Below are 22,741 nucleotides of genomic sequence, written 5' to 3'. Positions count from 1 at the left end.
CCCAGGCAGAGAAAATCCACAACTTTGTCACAAAACATCAGTACTAATGGGCCTGGAAAATGTTGGAATGCATTTAGAATTAGAATTATTTTGTAGCTGTCTATTTTCTGTGTTTCTTACAGAGAAAATGTATGCTGTATATCTAAGAGTCATCTAATATTACCACAGCAATTGAATATGGTTATGTATAATGAAAATTAAACAGATAATCAAATACTGAAAGTTACTGAAGGTCACTGATTTAGTTGTGTAACTGCAAATTTGTGTGACCGAATAGTTGAATGAGTAATGTTCGCATTCAGTCTGCAGCTAAAATTGCACTGACACAGAGATGTATTTTGGACACAACAAATGTAAAAGATTTAGGTTGAGGAGCATGATAACTTGATATAATTATCAATTTTGTTTGTAAGTGACAAGAAAATTCAACCAAGCTACACCGTAGTCTGGCTCTCATGAGTCAGTCGAGCAAATGAACTAAAAGGACTTATTACAGTTGAGAATATTAACTACAATGGCCATAAAGAGGAAGGAAGCACAAGACATAGTGGTAAGCAGTAGTGGGCATTATCTGAATAAATTTCTACCTAGATAATTGTTCGAACAAGTAGGTCATTCAAACAAATTTCTTCATGAATAAATTATTTTTAGCTTAAATCAAAATAGTATAGAATGTAACCGCATTTTTCCTTGTTTACTTTTTGTACAAAATTCTACAAGTAGGGTTTGTTTCCTTTGCTCAATGCAGTTTCTGTTTCATAAATAACTTACGAACAGTTTCTTCGGAGATGTGTCTCAGGGGCTCAGTAGTAAAGTTCCAGACTACAAAGCTTAAGGTTAAGAGTTTTATCCCCCACTGGTCCTTTAATTTTTTCTTTTACTTAACACTTCTATCATTCTAACAATGACAAAGCTGCCAAGTCAAGCTGCACTGTTTTCAAGAGTACATGTTTAACTGTAGGTTCCTATATAACTGGCTGCACAAGTTCAGAAGGGGATGGGGGGGGGGGGGGGGGGGAGGGGGGAGTGAAGGGCACACCACTATGCCTAATAAAGCAACACAGTGTTCAAACCAACTTATGCAAGATAAAAATACTCCACTGCAGTACAGCCTTAGCAGTTACACTACAATTGTGGCCCAATTTAACAAACTCTGCACTTGTCTCTACTCCCCCATTCCTCTGCTAAACAAAACATGCTGAAATACCATGTAAGTAGCTAAAGATGAGATGCAGCCAACAATTTGTTTGTGTTTTCTTTAAGAAGTAATAAACAGCTGTTTATAAAAATGTCTTCTTCAGAAGGATAATAGTGACAACTGGGTTACACGTTGTAGTGGAAGTACATTGAAAAATAGCTGAAAAGTGTCAGTAAAATATAAAATTTCACTTCCATAACATGGTGGTTATCATTAAATAGTACATCACCAATGTACAGATTATGCACTAGCGTTGCATACATGATGCTTGGGCTAAGGAAAGCTTCCGGTGAGAGAAAGCACTGTTTTGATGATTTTCAACGAAATGCCCATATATTTAGAAACAGCAGGTAAGAATTTTAAAATTTTGTACATGGCTGGAGCAACAACCACAGGATGAAACCCACATAATAAATAATAAAAGCCAGTCGGTTATAAAATGGAAGGCTTATTTAAACCCTTTGACCATGGTGTCAACATCTATAAATTTATATATTTTACTGATTCAGCTCTTTTTCAATGTATCTCTGCTACAACATGATGTTTTTATAAACATTTAATCCATGGTCCAGGAGTTTAAATAAACTTCCCATTTTGCAACTGATTGGCTGTTTATTATTTCTTTATGAAGATTTTATCCTGCAGCTGCTGCTCCAGCCAGGGTTACAAAATTTTAAAATCATCTGTGTTGGTAGTGCTAAAAAATGAGTGAACAAATTAAGAACTCAGTGGTTTTTAACCACGAACATCAAAACACTTTACATTTAAAGTCTCCTAAAACATTTTTGGAATGCTGCTGGATGTCCAAAGTCATCTGAAAGTGCTTTGGGCTAACTCTGAGTAAGATGACCATTAGAAGATGAAATATTTTTTTGATCAGAGTGTGGAGATTGAAAGTTTTGAGTTCGAGGCACAGAGTGTTTGAGGACATGGATTACAATATTGCAGCACACTGGCATTCTTTTTTCACCAAGAAAGTGTCAAGAGTTTATTGGAAGACTTTTTCAGCTCTTTACAACCACAGCAATTATGGTTGCAACATCTTGTTGATAATTTAAGAACACGTAGTTCACTTGTATTGCTGTCCTTGAACAACAAAATTTATTTTGAACATTATTTGGGAGTAGAAGCTAATGTGGAATCATAATGAATTTCTTTGCCAAAACTACACCAGAACTGATGATATCTCAATTTTTGCAGGTGATTTGAAAATCTTCCATTGTTTTTCTGAAATAAAGACAATTTCAGAACATATAACACACAGATATACTCTTTGAAGATGTAGAATGCATTTTCTTTAGTGTGTCAAAATGCCAAATCTTCGAAAGAAATAAACTTTCCAGTGAGATGTTTGGGGAAAAAAGAGAGTTGTTCTAAAGACTGATTTAAAAGTAACAAAATGTTTAAAAGCAAGAAAATGTACATTTGTTTCATAAATAACAATGAACTGGGCCAATAAATATTGCTGGATTTCAAATTTACAAATTATTCATTACACTTTCTAGTACCAGATGACAAATACATATTTTTATTCTTGTAAATGAATACTGTTTCAAATAAATACCGTAGTTTCATTTGTTACTCACAAATAATGAACAAAATTTTTTATCTGTATTTGTTATTCATCATACAAATACATTCTGTCCCACTCTGGTGATAAGGGAAGCACATGGTGCATTCACATACTGCTAATTCATCGGTTGTGTGCAACAGAGAGAAATCTGGATGGCTGTGGAAAGGCACACGGCATCAGTGTGATTGTTGACAAGTTCTCACTTGCTCAGAAGCAGCATTGGTCATCTTCGGCAACTGCTGCCCATGTTTGCGTGGTTTACTTATGCTCTCTCTCACACCGCACACACTTGCACACCACATGGATGGGCCGCACACTCGCAGGACTCTACTGCAGTTGCTACAGGTTTATTTATCAATTGTCACTTTTGTTTTGAACTTCAAGTTGTGCTTGGTTGCCACAATTGAATTACACAACTGTGCCTCTGATTTGTAGGCCAGCTGAACTGCCTAGCTTTGCCAGCCTCCTGATGGTACAGGCGAGGATAATTAAGTATGTTTGGCTATTACAGAAACAGTGAGTGTTTTCAGATTGGGCGGCTGACCACTACATACTTTTTTAACACCATCAACGGCAGAGGGTGGTAGAAAAAAACAGCTCAGTATGGTGAAAATGGCAGAAGAACCCACCCACTTCTGTCAGTGTCAATAGAGGATGGACTTTGAAGGCTGAGGGAGCTACCCCCCTACAGAAAAGTATGTGCAAGAGGCGCTGAGGGGGTGGCCACACCACTGGTCTTAACTAGCTATGGATCAATCAATAGGACCTGTCAACTATTTATCTATAGTACAGCTGTGTTGACACAAAGGCTCACAGAAACTTTAGCATAAAGCAGTTCACTCCACTTCGTTATGCCCTGTGAATGATGCAATTTGAAACACTTAATCTTTCAAAGGCTTGTGCTATAGGATCTCTCCTGTGAGACAGTCCAATAAGCTTGTCAGGAATATATCATCTCATCAGGTCTTTTAAAAATAAAAGAGTTCCCCCAGTTTTATGCAAATTTTAAATAATCCATGTAAGTTGTTGAAGAAAACATAGAATTTTTTTTTTTAAAGGAGGAGGAGGAGGAGGAGGAGAAGCACTGAGAACCCTATTATTAATTGCAGTTGCAGAGACTGTCAGACTTTTAACTTCTTGTTGAAGAACACTATTTCCCTGATTAAACCAGAAAGACAACACACCATATACTCAATATTATGAAGTAACAATGGAAAATAAGGACCGTACAAAAACTGAAATATGTTCACAGGAAGACTCACCTAAGGAGTTTTTTGAAGACTCTTATTCTCCCATCTCCAGCAGAGTAGTCATGGTGTCATGTGCGGAATAAAATTTTATGAACCCACAAGGAAATATTTTAAGAAGCTACCTGGATTGAAAAACTCAGATGAAGCTGTAGTTCACAATTTATTCAGTATCTTTCCCACAAAGCCAATGATGGCAACATTATCATTTTTATGTGGGCTGACCTGGTCCTCCTCGTGTCAAGGAAGAGGACAGGTTGAATCTTTCCATAAGGAAACTGACTCATTTCTTACAACAAATAGAAAATATTGAGGTAGGTTTATTTAAGGTTCCTAGTGAGATGTTAAAGAGACAGATAATGCACAGTCTGACTGTCCCATGAAGAATGGACAGTAATTTGCTACATCACAGGTCGCAGTGAAGCCTCAGGTGCAGCCCTACAGATCACTATTTGGCAGTGTAAAAGCTCTAGTCTGACTGGCAGTCTTTCTTGTAGCTGCAGCTTGCTGGAATGCTTTATGGTGTTAAGGAACTTAGAACACAATTTCTTCTTCTACCCTTTTGCAAGTCAGTGACATTTTCCCTTCATTTGGGAGTGTTGGATGGAATACCAGCTCATACTGGGCAAGGGTTGGAAGGAAATTAGCTATGGACTTTTTCCGAAAATGAAATGTTGGCATTATGAATAAAACCATTGGAAACTTGAATATGGACGATCAGACTCTGATTTGATCCTCACTGTTCAATGTCAAACACTATGCCCTTTCACCCAGTGAGAATGATGAAAGAATGGTTGGAGTCAATGGAATTCTCATGTGGCATGCGTCCCAGTGATGAACTACTAACAGTGTTTTTTCCAAAATAACACACATCTCCGCAGCACATATACTTACTTTGACTCCTTTTTTAAAAGATATCTCTATAATTTTCATTATCTACATAGTTAAGTTGAGATCCTTGTTCCCTGTATCACATAATGCTTCACTATCATGCCTAATGATGATTACTGAAACAGATACAGAGCTTAAAAGTATAAAGAGCAGGTAGCATTGACCAATTCACAGTTCAGGAAACCTAGTTCCATGATTCTCAATCATAATCAAGAAAGGATGATACCGTGAGGTGATAACCATTTGGCACCAAACAGAGAACACATGAACTTCAGGTGCAATGGGTGCTGTGGACTTCTTTGCTGATGAACTACACTTTCTAAGAATTTCAAATTTTTGTCCAGTATGTCTCTCCCTAACAACTGGATCTGCATGGGCACTCCATTACTTTGGCGGTAATTCCTAAGTTTCACTATGATAGAACCTAAAACCTTCACTGATAAAATATGTACTTCAAGATATCGACAAATGACTTGAAGTTTGACATGCTCTCCACAAGAAGCTGCTTCAACTAAATGCAGTGTACTGATGCCTATATACCACAAGATTACCGACAATGCTTCACACGGGTTAAATATGCAATTAATTTCATGTGAAATGTTCACTGGCCTACAGGAACTAGAGTACTTGAGCAACTAAAACAGCATGTACAGATTGTGCTGAACTGTAACAAAACATTTCAGCAATTATAGTTCTCATATACACATGGAGCCTAATACTATTAGCTATGAATGTTGTCCGAACTTGTGGCACGTTGAATTTCTCTCGATTGTTCCCCCCAGACATTCACAGTAATACCACCTATGATGTAACTATAAGAACCCAGCATTTGTATACTAAAAATAGTGAGAAAAATGCTACATGACAAGCAATAAAACTTATCAACACAGTTTTTGGAATATTTGTGTTTGGCTATCTCTGTACGCATTACATATAAACACTAGTGAACAGATTGTGATGAAGTTTTAAATACTGCATTCACTAAATCATCATGTAACACACAGGCTTTGTTTCATTGTGAACAGTCGATTGGAAGAAAAGTTACACTTGCCTAGAGATACAATTACTTGGCATCTATGTAGATGGAGTCACATGGTTGGTTCCAACATGCTAGTGATATATATATATGGCGCGCGCCCACACACACACACACACACACACACACACACACACACACACACACACACACACACACACGACCACTGCCTCTGGTTGCCGAGGTTGTCCATTTCAGAAGGAGGAGGAGGTCATCTGGCCAACAACTTATGTGTTTAGTAGTCTTTTTGTTGAGCCTATCTGCGACTCAACATCTCCACTACATGGTGAGTGGCAAACTATCCTTTTCATGATTCCTTCCTAGATTTTCCATTGTTTGATAATATTTAGAGTGATTTTTGTGACTTGAATACTTCATGGGTAGAAAGGATGGTTATTAAAGTAAGTAAGCAGCTTGGATTACAAATAGAGATTTGCAAAGTTTGAGTTCATGGTTTTGAGATTTTCGTTGAGAAACATTAGTTATACCTAATTACAGTATACAGTTAATGAAACACAATTTTTCAGAAATTTTGACATGCCTGCTAACATTGAGATTATTTTAATTTAGTTTTTTTTTTTTTTTAGCAAAGCTTTTCTCAGTTCTTGAGAAAATCGCTTAAGAAATTAACAGATTGAAGGAGAGTCAATACTCAGAACTGAAAGAATACTATGAACCACCTCTTAATCCTCAACAAGTTTATACTGCACCCTCTGGGTCACTTTGGCGTAGAGAAAACATAAATTTTTTAACATCGTGAAGACAGTTAAGTGCACTTAATCCCTGATCACAACCATCATGCTCATTTTCATGAAGTAACACAACATTTACTTGCTATCATGCAGTGCAAAGATATAAAGCAGTTATAGCATACAAGAGATCTTCAGTTTCTTTGTGAGAACTAGAAAGGACACATACAAAGAAGAAGTAAAATTATTCGGCAGGATCATTTGTGTGAAATAACCCATACACTGAACTGTCGTCCTCCCAAATACGAGTCCAGTGTTTTCAGTGTGGTTTTCAGGGTGTAAATTTTCTTGGAGCGCCAGTACTGTATTACATAAGGTGTGGTTCTTTATTATGGCAATGCCATAAGTGCTAGAAGATGAAAATGTGCACTTGAAACGCAGCGAACAGTTGAAACTAGCCAGTACAGTGGAATTAAAAATTTTGTTTCAAATACATTGACTGCCTCTGCAGAAAAGGTTAATAAAAGCCAAACTTCTTTAGCAAACAGACAAAAATAACTTCATTGTTCTGCAAGACGATTAACGCTTGACTGACAGAAAGGTGTAAATAAAATAAAATCTGAAACTACTAACGCATTTTAGCCTTCCGTAATTATGTGAATGGATTTTAATTCACTTGATACCTCCCAGCCACAGATATCCGTTTTCATTTGATGTGAGAGAAAATGAAGGGGAAACAGCAAAATCACTAACCGTAAACACAGGTCACGTGGAGACTACCCACCATAATTCAGGCTGCTCTGCATATCAGCCCCGGATCTACGATATTTGCAAACTGGGTCAATACTAAAAAAAATTAATTTTCAAAAATATGTGTATCTTGTAGGGTACATCATTCTGAAAAGTTTGAAGCATAAAACATATGTGTTCGAGAAAATGTAACACATGTTATTTGGTCTTAAGTGTGCCGAAGTGCAGTGCCACGCCACTTCATACAGCATCTTCTATCGCACGTCACTGTGTTTCACTCTGTGGAATTGAAACGTGTATATTTTGTAATCAATGCCATCAAACTATATTCAGGACAGTGGAAAATGAAATGTCCTGTGGTGCCTCTCCTGCTCCCAGTCGGCCGGTTTGACAGCCTGCCCCTCTTTTTTATTTAAAAAAAAAAAAAACACCTCGCCGTTAATGCGGATGGGATTATTTCTAACGGGCGAACAAGAACTCTTCAGAAAATTTACACTCTTCATTGTCTATTAGCTAATAACTTGATGTTTTGTGTGACATAAAAGTAAATATAGGATACATAAAACCAATATAGACGAGAGACAAGCAATAAAGTACACCTTTCTTCAATCCTTACCTCCTAGCATTTTTTTCTCTCTAATCTTGCTACAGCTTTACATGGCATGCTTTCCTTTCTGCGCAAGAATCTATTACCTCAGTAAAGTTCGTCAAACGTTTTGCTACATGAAAAATCGAAATTTCATTATCTAATACTGAAAAAGGTGTTAATACAAATAATACCCAAGACTGGTGTGGTTTCTCGATCTGATTACATCTATTTTGTCACTGTATGCTAGATAAAACAAAATAGGCCTTTCTAATATTGTAGCAATTTTGTAACACACACCAAATAAGCGAGAATGTTTTGGTACAAATGGTCATTTTTATAGCACGACAGAATATAATTCACAAAGTACAAATATCAAATGCCTATTAGGCCTACTGCAAGCAAAGAGATTTATGTTAGGAAATAGTTTCACATTTCATTCATCGGCACCAGTTTCTCAAGCATGAGATCGGAAAGTAGTATTATGAAATGTTTATATAAATTTAGAATCGTCTTATTCTTCCATAATTTGTGTGATGTCCCCATTTCTTCTGCTTCCTCGTTCTAACAATCTTGTCATCACCAATTCTGTGGCTATTCTCCTGCCATTGTCAAATTTGTTCGCCGATTAACTTCACTAACCCTGCGAGAATCATCAGTTTAGTTACCCCGCGATTGTTCTGCGGTTAGGCATTGTTACATATTCGGACAAAATGTTTTCTGCGTTACTTCCAAAATAGAACTTAAGCTGCTAGCTGGAGACTGTACAACTGGTCCTTACTAGTGTACCGATCTGGCCAAAATTTTTCTGTCAAAATTTCATTTTCTTGGATACAACGAGAAGATAACACGTAATCTTTCTCACAGGTTACTCCTGTAGTCGTTTGTTTCCATTCTGATAGACTGAATCTACTGATTTCGCTAGTAATCATAACAACGCTGGTCATTCGAAAATACAATCAACCACATAATACGACAGCGATTGGCATTCATCCATTCGGCTTTACTCCGCTCAGCTCATATGGCCCCATCCCCTTTTGTCTGCGGAAAGTTTATTTCTAGATGCGACACGGCTTCTCCTGACTGAGACATCATGTACACTATGCACGCATTCAAAAATCAACTTATGATTCATTCAGAAATGAACTTAAAATGTGTTCAAAAATCTTGAAAAACCAACAGGGATGAGTTTCAAAATCATATAAATGATCGATAGGTCAACGTGCGCTGGATGCTAGGTGCTTTATAAAACAAGTTTTCTTTCCTCGATAATGTGAATTTGGTGCCCCCTTTTCTCGGTAGCATCTAGCTGCTTGCTGAGACTGCTTGCACAGCCATCGGCCACATTCCTGTAGCCAGAAGCGGCAGAATCTACTACTCAAACGTGACTCAACAGCGCATGCGCATGAGCCCGCTCATAACTGCTAACATGAATCAAATACAAACAGTTGTGACTTCACGCTCATCGGAGGGAATTTGTTGTTATGACGTATTGCATAGCCTTCCTAAAGCCTTTGACACATTTGCTGTCGGCAGACGCTTGCATGAGGACTATGTGCCATTGTTGTATGTGGCGCATTTCCTTTACAATGTAAGTTATTTTCCTTTTTTTCTCTCGTTTATGTTTTATTGTTGAAGTATTATTCCGCAGTAATATCCTTTGTTAGAGTAACAGTTCTTACCAGTCAAAATTACGAGAATTTGACTGAATACTAAAACAATGAAAAATTCCTAGAAATCCAAAAAAATTCCTGGGTTTTTCCCAATCTTCTCCCAGATGAAAAAATTCCCGGGTTTTTCCCGGATCTCCCGGTTGTCCCGGGTTGTATACACCCTGAATGAGCCACCTAGGAGTGAGGATGGGGGGGCTGAGGTGGGGAAGGGGTATTTAGGTGTTATGAGTGAGGAAACAAATTAGCATTTCATCAAGATGTGAAAAATGATGGAAATTCTGCTTCTATTTCAGGTATGGTAGAATATCAATATGAGGGAAGACTACAGCTCGTAAATTCACTGAGATTTGCAAAGTGAAAATCATCAGAGAAAAACTATAGTACATGCTTTAATGAGAATAGAGAAAGGAAACATATGTTCAAGTTTGAAAAAAATTAAATTACTTTTCAGTCGCTAATTCCTAGTTTATAATGAAGTCACATTGTGATAAAACTGTATGTGATGGGGAAAAGCAGAGGTCACATATGAATTAAGTGTCGAGCATCTAGTAAGCAGTGCAATGATAATTAACAAAGTGGAGGGGCAGATGCTGTGTGGTATGAGTGTAGCCCACCACATCAACTACGGTTCAACATGGCTCTCTTCCTTGTTGTTGATGCAAGCAGTCTATACAATCACGTTCCTGAAGACATCAGCTGAAACTATGTTTATATGGCAATAATGTTTATCATTCCATTTTTGTTTTCTCCTTCACAGTATGTTCATCTGTACATTAAATATGTAAATACTCAATTCCATGCAGCCATTAGCACAATTAATGTAACACCAAGCATTAATGGAATATTTATTAGAGGTGTAAATTTTGCACACATGGCTTGCAGATGAGCAGTAATTCCAGAAAAATCCCAAATTTACACACTAACTACAAGACAAATAGAAAAGATAATTCTGGTAATCTTAATATATGAGAGTTACCCAGAAAGTAATGCACCACATTTTTTTCCAGCTGAAAACAGTGCTACTAATACGAAACATTATGTATATATTATTTGAAGTCTCCTGAGTGAACATGCCAAGTTTCCGTCTCTTCCGATAGATAGCGTAGCTGCAGGACAGTTTCAAAATGGTGTCTGTAGGTGCTGTACATTACAAGCAACCTGCCATCATCAAATTTCTCACTGTAGAGAAAGAAACTGTGGGGAACACTCACAAAATCTGGTGCAAAGTCTGCAGAGCATCTGCTGTCGACATAAGTACAGTTAGTTGCTCTACACGGAGGGTGAGGTCATCAGAAGGTGGTTTGGCACAGCTCCACTATTTGCAGCAGTGGGGGAGACAACCACGGCTGTCAAACCTGACATTTTGCAGTAAGCTGATGTTGTCACTCATGAGGACAGATGCATTACAACTCAGCAGTTGATGCTGCATCTGTCAATCAGCAAAGGAATTTCACGCCGTGAGGCACTGGCTCTGCCACCAGGACAAGGACTGGTACTGACAGGGCATACACAGCCTCGTCTCACGGAGGAAGGCTATAGAATGGGATGGAGATTACATGGAAAAATTGGGTGTGTAGATAAAACACGATTCTTTCATGTGTATAATTCTCCTTATGTTCGATAAAGAATTGTTGAAGAAAAAAATGTGGTGCATTAGTTTCTTGGCAACCCTTGTATATTAAGATTACCAGAATTAACTTTTCTATTAGTCTTGTAGTTAGTGTGTGTATTTGGGATGTTCTGAAACTATTGTTCATCTACAAACCACATGTACAGGAAATGTTTATAGAAAAAAGGTTTTACAGACTCATGATAATTACAAGTAAACAGCATGCTCACAGTTAACATTTGAAGGATATTCTGACCTTTATATCATCCTCAATTACCAAACCAACTTCAACATTCCACCATGGCTTAACCATAATTTTTGCCGGTTTTGCTGGCAAAAGATCCCTAATTGTCTTCTTTCTAAAGAGCCTCGGCCGAGTACGATACTGGTTCATTAGTTCTATATACTCATTTCTGCCAATTCCTAATAATCTGAGACCTGAAACAAAAGAAAACCTCATTTAGATAACAGAGAAGAATCAGTATAATCACAGTAAACTCATACCTATATGTACAATGCCCAGGAACTTGTGAATTGTGCACCAATTTTTGCTCAATTGGGTCAACCACACATGGTCATCATCTGGCTTCTCTGCAATTAGCAGTCACAAAGTAATAGACTACTGTGTTATTATAGAGAAAATATATTACAAAAGCAGGGGATATTTTGAAACAGATCACAAACTGGGTGCATTCTTGGACAGACTAATGCACCTGATAAATCCAAAACACAAAGACTGGTTATAATATTTAAAAATATGTATTTGACTGTAGAGTTCAGACCCTGCGTAAGTCTTCTTTGAAGATGATGCTGAAAATGCAGTACCTGTGAATCGAGACCATCACTGATTGTGTTCAGAAACTTTGATTTAAATAGAGTGACAATATGTCACATACACCAAGGAGAGGAAAAAACCACTCTCACATGAACAATTCTTTCAGGCTTTTTGGTATCCCATATTCTTCCATGCTAGAGGCAGAGATTCCAAGTGTCATTCTGAAACCGAGCTGCAGCAATATATCGCCAAAAGAACAAAATAATGTCAACAGAATCAAGGAAGCTATTTTAGTTCTTTTTAAGACTAATAAGAAATAAAACTACAAAATATATTTAAACTCACAGCAAAAAGAGAGAGAGAGAGAGAGAGAGAGAGAGAGAGAGAGAGAGAGAGAGAAGAAAAGTCTGTTACTTCCACAAACCAAATGCTGCAAAACATGCAGTAAACAGGTAACATCAGTACATCTGAAGTGTAAAGACAAACTGAATTGTTTTCGTTTGATGTGTACACACACACTGATCACTTTTAGTGAAAGGAGCGATTAATGGAGAGTTGATAACCTAGAAATATAATGTAGGTACAAATTTGCCCAACAGAAATCCACAACAGAGCACAACTGTACTAAAATACAGTCAGTTTACATTGAGTTGTGTGTGAATTTTATATTTTGATTCTATATTCCAAAATAAGCTACAAAAGTTTACAAAATGGCGTAGCAGGAATATGTTTAAAATTTTATTTCATAATAAACACCATTTCACTGGTTCAAAATTTAATGTTGACTGTGTTGGTTAGAGAAGATGTAATACTGTTTTCCCTTTTCAAGAAGTGAATGATTTGTCAGTATCAAGTAATTAGCCCCTCCTCTCTCCACCACACACAATAGTTATTGCAGAATTATATTACACATTAGTTTCAATGAAAGTATAGAACACATCTGATACAATTTCCCTCATCTGCAACCATCTGACTGATATCTGAACCACAATCTCTCAGAATTATATGTAGCATATCTACCAGCATTGGCGAATACAGCTTACTGTGAGCATACAACTTTACCAGTTTCAAAGAGGCAATATCAACCTAAACACCCATCTAACTTATTTTGTAAGTACAGAATTGAACCCTGCTCTCTTAAGAAATGTAAAAATGACTAACTAGTTACGCATAATCAAATAAAACTCTCATCATTTCTACGTCAGATTACAAATATCTTTTCTGACATAGCACACGCTGTACAAAATAATGAAATATGTGTTTACATTGAAAAATATAACATGGGATGGTTATAATATACTCATATGGATTATGTCAATACTCACAATAAAAGTGAAGTGAAGAAAAGTAATTCTTGAACACATCTACGTACAATTAAAGGCACTTTCAAACTCCCCCCCCCCCCCCCCCCCCACACACCTCTCTCTCTCTCTCTCTCTCTCTCTCTCTCTCTCTGTGTGTGTGTGTGTGTGTGTGTGTGTGTGTGTGTGTGTGTGTGTGTGTGTGTGTTTCATTACTGACACTAAGTCAGTGCTACATTATTTGAAATAAGTGTTGTACATCGCCATACATTAACTTTGCTCTGTACATACAAGCCAGTTATATGCTCTTAATGTAATGTGTTTATAATACGTAATTTCACATTTCTTTTTTTCTCTTCTGCCATGCTTTAGGCCCTTGCTTGAAATTTTGCATCTGCATTTGGCCCTTTCATCTTTTTGCTGATCTGCCAATGCATCTTTTGACTTGCAGAATATCTTGTGAATAATTTAGTGATTATCTGGACTCCTCCATTCACAAAGATGGAATATCAACTTTCCCCTATTTTCTTCCACCTTTTTAATTATGTCTCAAACTTTATGTATCCTGCTATGTTCCTGGACAATTTCATTTCATTGGCCTGTAATATAATTTTATCTTTTTTTCAGAACCCAAGATTCACTCTCATACAGCAATGTTCGTACTGACATAACTTCAAGACTGCATTGCCTCTAATGACCTCAAAATGAAAACTAATAGCAACAAAATGAAAGTGCATTAATAAATGCACTGTAAAACTAGCCAATTGCTGTTTATTCACTCATCATTGTAGCTACTTCACTCCTGGAATTTAAGTAACATCTGTATCACAGGGATTAAAATTTAAATACATAGTTCAAGAAACGAGATAGTAAGGAAGAGCAAGAGAGAAAGGGGGAGAGGGATGAGGGAGGGGGAGAGAGCGAGGGAGAGAGAGAGAGAGAGAGAGAGAGAGAGAGAGAGAGAGAGAGAGGAGGGATGGGGAGGGGGAGGGAGGGGAGGGAGAGGAGAGAATACTGAATCACAACTGAAGTTAAGTTTTGGATCTGTGTTGCATTTTACCAAGGGCCTTGAAGCTAGAGTTATTAGTGTCTAAACATCTATAACACAAGAGCATAGCAGTAAAAATATTCAGACAAAACACACTTTCATTTTATCACATTAACATATATCGCATATGGACATATGTAAAGAGCTTAAGACTGCAATGAATCAGAACACTTTGCAACACGGAATCTTAAGAAAGACACATATATGTCTTATACATTACCATAACAAAAATAAATAGCTGTATATTGCTGAAAAGTTTTGAGAAGAAGCATATTAGTATACAGCACAATAAAAAGTAACGAATGATGAATGCATTCTGAATGCGAGTGCTGTAGCGGCTGTAACTTTATTGCCCAACTGTACAGCTGTGTCAAAATGCTAGTGTAGTGCAGTTGTGAGTAAAACAGACAAAATGGTTAGCAGTTAACAACTCACCAAAAAAATTTGGCAATGTGCAACTGGAAGATTCTAAGCAGGGAAAAAAATGAGGAAAATCGTGAAAGGCAACTAAATCTTCATCCCTTAGCAATCTGCAAATTGTGTAAAAAATTCCATTAGATGTATAATGCCTTGCCAAGTCATGATAGGGCCAATAGTATTATCACTCAAACAGGTAGACAACATTAAATCAAATGCATGCACACTGTGGGTACCACCAGCTGACCTGTATCTGCATGTATGGTTTGCAGATGCCTTTGTGTAGTTTGGATCAAATTAGATTTGATTGTTTCGAGGTGCTCAATAATGATCTTCAGCACCCATGCCTAAAATAATCAGACACAATATTGTTAACAACCCTGAAACATAATTAAAAATTTAGAAAAAATCATATACAAAAGTCAGTCTCTCTCTCTCTCTCTCTCTCTCTCTCTCTCTCTCTCTCTCACACACACACACACACACACACACACACACACACACACACACACACCAGATCATATTCACGAAACAAGCCCTAAAATGGTACTGTCATAAACTACTGGCGAAGGCCATCTAGTAAAGGTATTTGGAGCAAAAGAGATGCTTAGAGTAGTTTCACAAGAGATAAAGTGAACAGAGGATCAGGTTGTCTTATAGGCTGGGGATTAGGTGGGGGAACTTGGATCTCATTTGCAGCAAGATATGCACCATCCGAACCCCCCCCCCCCCCCCCCCCCCACCAAGCACTGGAACAGTGTTGTTCATTGCTGGCTGTTCAAACTGCAAGACTAGGAAGGAAGGTAAGTGCAAAATTTTACTTATTCCAAGTATACATTATATTAGGAATAATAAATGATTAAATTTCTCAGTGATTTAAAGATGGACAGAATGTAAATTTTAGTACACACAGCTGTCATCTCCGACAGCTTCAATGCCTCTAACCCTTTGGGCATCAAATCGAGCGGGGCTTGTGTGATGAATATGTGTATGTTGTTCCATATGGTTCCAGCTCTAAGCCAGAATTCATTAATCATAGCAACTGATGAAAAGTGGGGTGCAAGTCTCTCGGTACCCCAAACTCCATGTTTTCAATGGGTTAGAGTCCTGCACTAGGTTGAGGGTCAGGGGTCAGGACAGCTGGGGAAGGAGAAGGATCTGATAGCTGGGATGGTTAATGCTGATGAAGCTGCTGAATGTACACCTGGCATCCACATCCCAACTGTAACAAAACTAGAGCTCTACAGAATCGTAATAGTATTATATTATCCACATCACAAGGGGTATGACTGAAAAATCTGAGTGCATTCTGTTTCCACATACAACTTAATTTGAGCTGACAGTGGAGGAAGCCACATCAGTTCATCATCGAAGAGTAGGCTCGCAAAGTTGGACTGTGCAACTATTTTGAGACAATGGATTCCTAAGAAAAATTCCACTATGAGTGGATTTTGGTGAGACAATAAAAGTGAATGAACTGCATTTTGATGGGCAGAAATGAGAATCATGGTGATGGACCCATGACAATGTCCTTCTGGCTTCATTGAAGTTGATACCCAGAGACAGACACGGACTGAAAGCTGTACCAAATAAAAAAGTCATCTAAATAGAGGACAGGAGAAACTGTTGGCTCAACAAAGTTCATGTGGGCATTGGTAGCTTTAAGAAAAAGGGCAACACTAAGGATGGAACCCTGGGGTAAAACATTCTCATCCGACCGTGTGTTCAGATTAGCCCTGAACAATCAATGAGGCAAGAATTGTAGATAAATATCAGTAAAGCACCACACGGGTATAGTCAAGATATGGTGGCACCCAATTGTGTCATCCAGTTTAGGTAAGTCGAAGAGAACTGCAATAAGATGGTGGCATTTAGAAAAGACTTGTTGTATTGCCACTTCTAACCTGACCAGGTGGACCAATCCTCCCAAAAATCACACTTGTATATAGATAAATGGCCTTATGACTCAAGGACCCAGGTGATTGGTTAGTAGATATCAATGAAGGTTGAGTCCTTTCCAGGCTTACGGAATGGGATTTCTCCACTGTGAGGAAAATTCACCTCTTAACCCAATATGATTGAAAACTCTATTAAGGTATTTTTTCTGATCTACATTCCAACAATGGATTATTTAATTATGGATCAGGTCAGCACCTGGGGCCATTTCATTAGATGTGTTGAGGCGACAAAGCACTTCTCATTCCATACATGGTTTTACATATGACCACAAACAGTTCACAGTAAAGGGTGGAAAGGTGTCCTCCACCCTATGTTTATATGCCTGGAAAGCAGGGAGATCAAAATGGTCACGGATACTGCCACAAAGTGGATTGCAATATGTTCTTCAGGGACAGATTGAGCAGTGCAAATACCAAAATGAAGCCGAAGACCAGAGACAGCCACCAATGATTGGTAGCCAAGAAACCAATAGAGTTTCAGACAAGGGTGCATGCATTTCCAGGGGACTATGGTATCATCCAAAGCACTTTTTTTATTTGGTGTTTAGTTTAAAACTAAGTCCTCACACACAGCCATTTGAAATATTATAACGATGACCACAGAGAGATGTCATTTTATCACTGAAGAGCTCACCATTAGTCATGAACTGTCACCACATTTCCCTCAGACCTACTATGACCCCAACCATCAGTGACGAGAGCTCTTGGAGAACGAATTCACTACCTCAGAAAGGAAGGAAGATTAGCATTCAATGTCCCAGCGACATCGAGGTAATTAGAGACAGAGCCCAAGCTCAGAATGTTTTGTTTAAGAATGGAAAAGGAAACTGACCCTGACCTTTCAAAGGAACCACCATGATGTTGCTGTGGGGCAATTTAGGAAAATCACGGAAAACCTAAATCTGGATGCCTGGACGTGGATTTGAACTTTCATCCTCCCGAATCCAAATCCAGTGTGTCAATCACTGCGCCACTTCATTTGGTCGCTATACCAGCAGAGTTGGTAAATGTTGTTGTTTCATATCAAAGAATATTGTCAATAGGTCAAGATGGAGAAACAGCAAAAGTGACATTCAAAAGGGTAGCCAGTTTGTCCCCTGGAAGGCCCAACCAGCCAGTTGGTTGTAATGATCATTACATACAGCCAATTGGCTAAGCTGGGTGAGCAAAGTGTATGATCAATGGACACGAACAAAACCTTGCACTGCACTGAAATGGACAGGGGGCTCTGTCATTACTGTTACACAGTTAAAAATTCGGCAAGCCTCCTGCTGTTCCTGAGAGCTGATACAAGTTTTAGCATGGACACAAGTGGGTTCATTTTACTGAGTAAATCAACTATTGACAAAGGTGGGTTCATTGGGAAATCAATACGGTGTATGTCAGAGATGGACGCACTTAAAGCACCACAAAGGTGGTGGTACATCACAGTGGTAAACCAGGGATCTTCACCATTCCTGTGAAAGTGATCCCTCCGAACACCAGAATAAATCCTCCCATGCCCACTCTTGTTATCCTCTGAGTCCTTCAGGATACAGCATACAAACTGCACTCCCCATTGAAGGTTGACATGTAGTTCTTCACCTGATTAAATATCATGTCCTGGTGACAAATAACATTCTAGGACGAGTACGAGAACTGGAATGTTGCCCAAAGTAGTACAAAGTAGAACAGTTCAAGACTGGGTGGAGTCCATGTCTTGATCTGGAGGAAGCCGTTCTGTTCCTTTTTTAGTGCAGTCACCTCTCCAAACTTATCTTTGGTGTGTTCCTTATACAACTGAGATTTGGCCAAAAATGCTCGCCATCCATTCCAATACAGTGGTGAGCAGAGTTTTCCATGTTGAAATTGCTGTCCCACCTTCCATGACAGAGTTAAGGGCTGGTAAACTTTGCAGTTGTACTGATGATCATTGTAGTGGGACTGAAGAGACTGCCAGGCTCTAGCAACTGCTTGCATGAGCATGTCTGAGACACTTCATGGCAGATTGCCCACCATGGTGTCCCCCATTCCAAACAAGTGCCCCACAGCCATGACAACAGTTACCTGGCATGGTGAGTGTTGGCCATAGTTTGGGTATACCAATAGGGACAGGCACCAACTGTTGGCATGTATGGAGAGTTTAAAGCACAGACACCAGCTGTACAACCCTTGGATTGTCAGGGCCTAAAACTGTGCGGGTAAATGGCAACCAAACTACAATGGACTAGTTACCACATTAGGTTTTCAGTCTGGCAGGTAGTCTGCACAGAACTGGGTGTCACGATGGTCATACCTTGGACGGATACCCACATACTGTGTTCGGTGATCTTCGCCACACAATTCACACCTCATAGAAATTCTGGAAAGACTGAAGGTGAAATGTGGGTAGGGACCAAAGGAAGTTAAGAAACGTAGGAAGTAATGTAGAATGTCATGAAAATAAGCAAAGGTAAGACCTCAATGAGAGCTACATCGTCATTAGGAGAGTGGGCAAAGGTAGAGTGACTGGAGGACTACAATAGGAGGCAGGAATTGCATTATACAAAATTAATGGCTTGGGGCCCAATGCTTGCCACTCACATTCCCACAAAAGTCATGGGCCACCATCAGGATGAGTTTGGGGTTTGTGAGTCACATTTGTCCCATATGACTTGGACTTTGTGCACGATGGTGGAGTACCAGAATTATCAGCACTTAAAGCAGCAAATGATGATAGGTGTAAAAGATCTAACTCTCAGGCAGCAGCATCTCTTGCAATGTACTCTAATAACTTCACTATTTTGAAGATAAAATCTAAAAGCAACAGTCTTTTCTAGTTCACCATCTCTCTCTTTTAATATCCCTAACTTTGGTTACATTACCATCTTACCAGTTTTGCTGCAGCTCTTTAGTGTCAGAATAAATTTTGTTTTTACAGTTGACAATACCTTTACTTTAGCTCTGCAGTTACAGCATTTAACAGCTTGTTTACTTTAATGGCTCTCATTGCATCAGGCAGTAATGTATAGCATTACAGCTTCCTGAGTGATTCAAGTAACTCTAAAAAGTTTCTGTAGTATTTTCTGGAAACTGGATTTGATTTCACATGCACAGCACAGCATTATGAGCTGCCACTTGACAGAAAGACACAGCTCATCTGTCTCTGCACACAAACTGGAAATGTAATTTGTTCTGTTAACTCCTACTGGCACATTGATTGTGTTATACTGGCCCATTCCTAGTACCAATATAGGAGGCTCACACTGATCTGCCAACAGTAAAAGCAAGACTGATACAGAATTTCATAACAACCATCGCATGGTACTTACAGTGAACAAAATCTGACAAGACCGGGGATGACTCAAGAATCCACAGAAACTGGATGACTAGCCAAGGGCCATCAAAACGAATTGCCAAGTGTGAACAGGAAGACACAAACAAGAGGAAGAGAGGCAACAGAAATGGCATGACAGCACTTGCAGATGTAGCAGTGGGGCATAGTGGGCGTAATCAAGTTCCCTGCCCTCCAACATCACTAGGCTGGGATACTAGATTTCCCCCAACCCCTCTGAAATGTGTGCATACGAGCTGAAGCGACCTGAACTGTTCTTTGGAAGGCAAATCTGCAGCACAGATGATGTCCTGGCACTTCAGCCTGCTAGCTGGTGCAAGGAATCAGGGACCGTATCAGGCAAAGGCAATGCACTGGGGTATAGCAGTTTGGGAAACATTGGCTGTGAGTATGGGGGCTGCAATGAGATCTCCACCTCCATGACTGCATCCATAGGAACTGCCACTGGTGATTTGAAGTTCAAGCTATAACTTTGTGGTTGTGGGCTGGCAAATGTGGTCTTTCCAGGTCGGACCGAGCCACCAGCAGCAGTGCAGCCAGCAGGCATGGATGGATTGATTTGGCTAGTATGATGGCACTCCAAACCTCTCAGAGTGTCAACTCTCAAAGCGCTATCCATGGATGGACACTACAAGCATCTATGCATCTTTAGCCCCATATGAGGGTTCCCACAAAGCAGTGCCTGGCTGATAGTGCTCAGCATTCTGTGTCTGGGGTTTCTAGGATGGTGGGGCTAGGAGATGAAGGATAGTTCACAGCTGCTGCCCATGGAGAAGCTACACTTGGCTAAGATTGTCGATGGCAGTTGCCCCTTAAGTGCTCAGAAATACTGTAGGCACAGCTGTGGTAGAGATGGTTTCCACTGCTTTTAACATTTGTTGTTTATGTGAAGTCTGAGCTGCAGAATCCTTCAAAATCCATCACCATGAATTGGGCCCCAATGGTTTGGGGAAGCATTTCAATGGCTACAATATGGATGAGTGCATTAGGGTGTTGTCAGTGTTTATGGACACCTTGCTGACCACATATGGATAGTTACACTAAGTGCCCACAGAAATGACCCACATAAAGCTCAGAAAGGAGATCACAAAGTATAAATGAATGTGGTTCCAGAGGCAACAGGGGATGTGCCAGTGGGTGAAAGATTGGGGCAGAGTGGGCTGGTGCTAGGCACAAGTGAAACAGCTGTGCATCATGGCCTCCACATCCTTGTTCAGTCATAGCCAGTAGCAGTGTTGCCTCATGAAGGTTTCCATCCATGACGTACCCCAATGCCCGGAATGAGGAGTTGTAAAACTTGAGGCTGCAGGGCAGTCAGAATGATACCTCAGTGCCAAGCAGCAGAACATCGGTGATGACTGAAAGATGGTGGGAGTGGCAAGTCCAGACCTGAAGTTCTGGAATGGTGTTCTTTGAAAAATATGTGGGCCAACTAAGGAGCACAGTTTGCCCAGTGTGCCATAAGATACCATCATTGCGCATGTCTACAATATTTCGCGCGATAGCAATCAGACAACTGTCAAAGGTGTGTTGCCATTCCATAAGGAAATGAGATTTACTGCTGATCAAAGGCCGCATTTGGTTCAGTGGGTAAGTGAGATAGAGCATCCACATCTGTGTGTTGCACTGTGGGCTTTTATTTAATGGTATTATTGTAGGAGTTGAGGAGAAGCGCCTAATGCTGGAGCCATTGGGCTCTCCTCTCTGCAAACTGGGAGCGTGGCCCAAAAAGCTCTACCAGCATTTTGTGGTCCGTCATGAATGTGGACTCATTACTGAATATGTGAACTTGGAACTTCTTAATTGCAAAGATAATAAACAAAGCTTCTTTTCTACCAGTGAGCAGTCATTTTGAGTGAGTGTCAACATCTTTGATGCACAGGCAATCAATTGCTCAGTATTATCATCATTCCTATGTGCCAGCACTGCACTTATGCCATATGGAGAAGCATCTGTGGCCAAAACCAGTGAACATGATGGATGCCAAAAAGGGCATAAGGCAGGGTGCTGAGCACAACTTGAACTATGTGATAGTATACTCACAGGCAGCCATCCACCTGTATTGAATGCCTTTCTTCTGCAGCTGGTTTAGCAAATGCATAATATGGGTGACTTGTGGGATGAACTTAGAATAATAATTCACTTTTTCTAAAAAAAACTGCCACTCCTTTAAGTTTCAAGTGTGGGACAGCTTTTCAATAGCCGTAACATTGTGGTCAGAGTTGGGCAATTGTTTGGGGTACTCCACTTGCTCCTGAAGATGGAGGCAATTGTGCAAATAGGGTGCAAAGGTTGCGCAGGTGGTCTTGACAGAATAACATGGTTAACTGTTGCAGGTATCTCTGGAAGATTGCTGGACCAGATGAGATTCCAAAAGGAGAGTACTTACATTTGTATAAGCCCAAGAGAGTGTTGATAACCATGTTGCTTTATGACTCCTCACCTTTCAAGATCTGCAAATACACTGGGGAGGGGGATTAGACTAATAAAATTTTGGGAATACATTTGTCTAGGTAGCATATTTATGTGATTAACACTGCCCGTCTAGGTAACATATTTAAGTGATTAACACTGCAAGATCACAGGTTAAAGTAAGCACAAGAGAACCCATTGCAAATGCGAAATGATGTACCTGCCAGAATGTTGAATGCCAGCATGCAAACATGCATGCATTATT

General features: G+C 39.4%; 1 protein-coding gene across 2 annotated transcripts in view; it reads right to left on the bottom strand.

Annotated features, from left to right (window-relative positions):
• Positions 1-22,741, bottom strand: part of LOC126298908 (protein FAM91A1) — a 148,089-nt gene that overhangs the window by 88,208 nt on the left and 37,140 nt on the right. For both annotated transcript variants that reach the window (XM_049990450.1, XM_049990451.1), the window contains one exon: positions 11,509-11,690. In XM_049990450.1, coding sequence (XP_049846407.1) covers positions 11,509-11,690 — 182 coding nt within the window. The remainder of the gene's footprint in view (positions 1-11,508; positions 11,691-22,741) is intronic.

The sequence above is a fragment of the Schistocerca gregaria genome, chromosome X (genome assembly GCF_023897955.1).
Source record: "Schistocerca gregaria isolate iqSchGreg1 chromosome X, iqSchGreg1.2, whole genome shotgun sequence".
NCBI classification, from domain to species: domain Eukaryota; kingdom Metazoa; phylum Arthropoda; class Insecta; order Orthoptera; family Acrididae; genus Schistocerca; species Schistocerca gregaria.
This window is presented reverse-complemented; position numbering and strand designations above follow the sequence as displayed.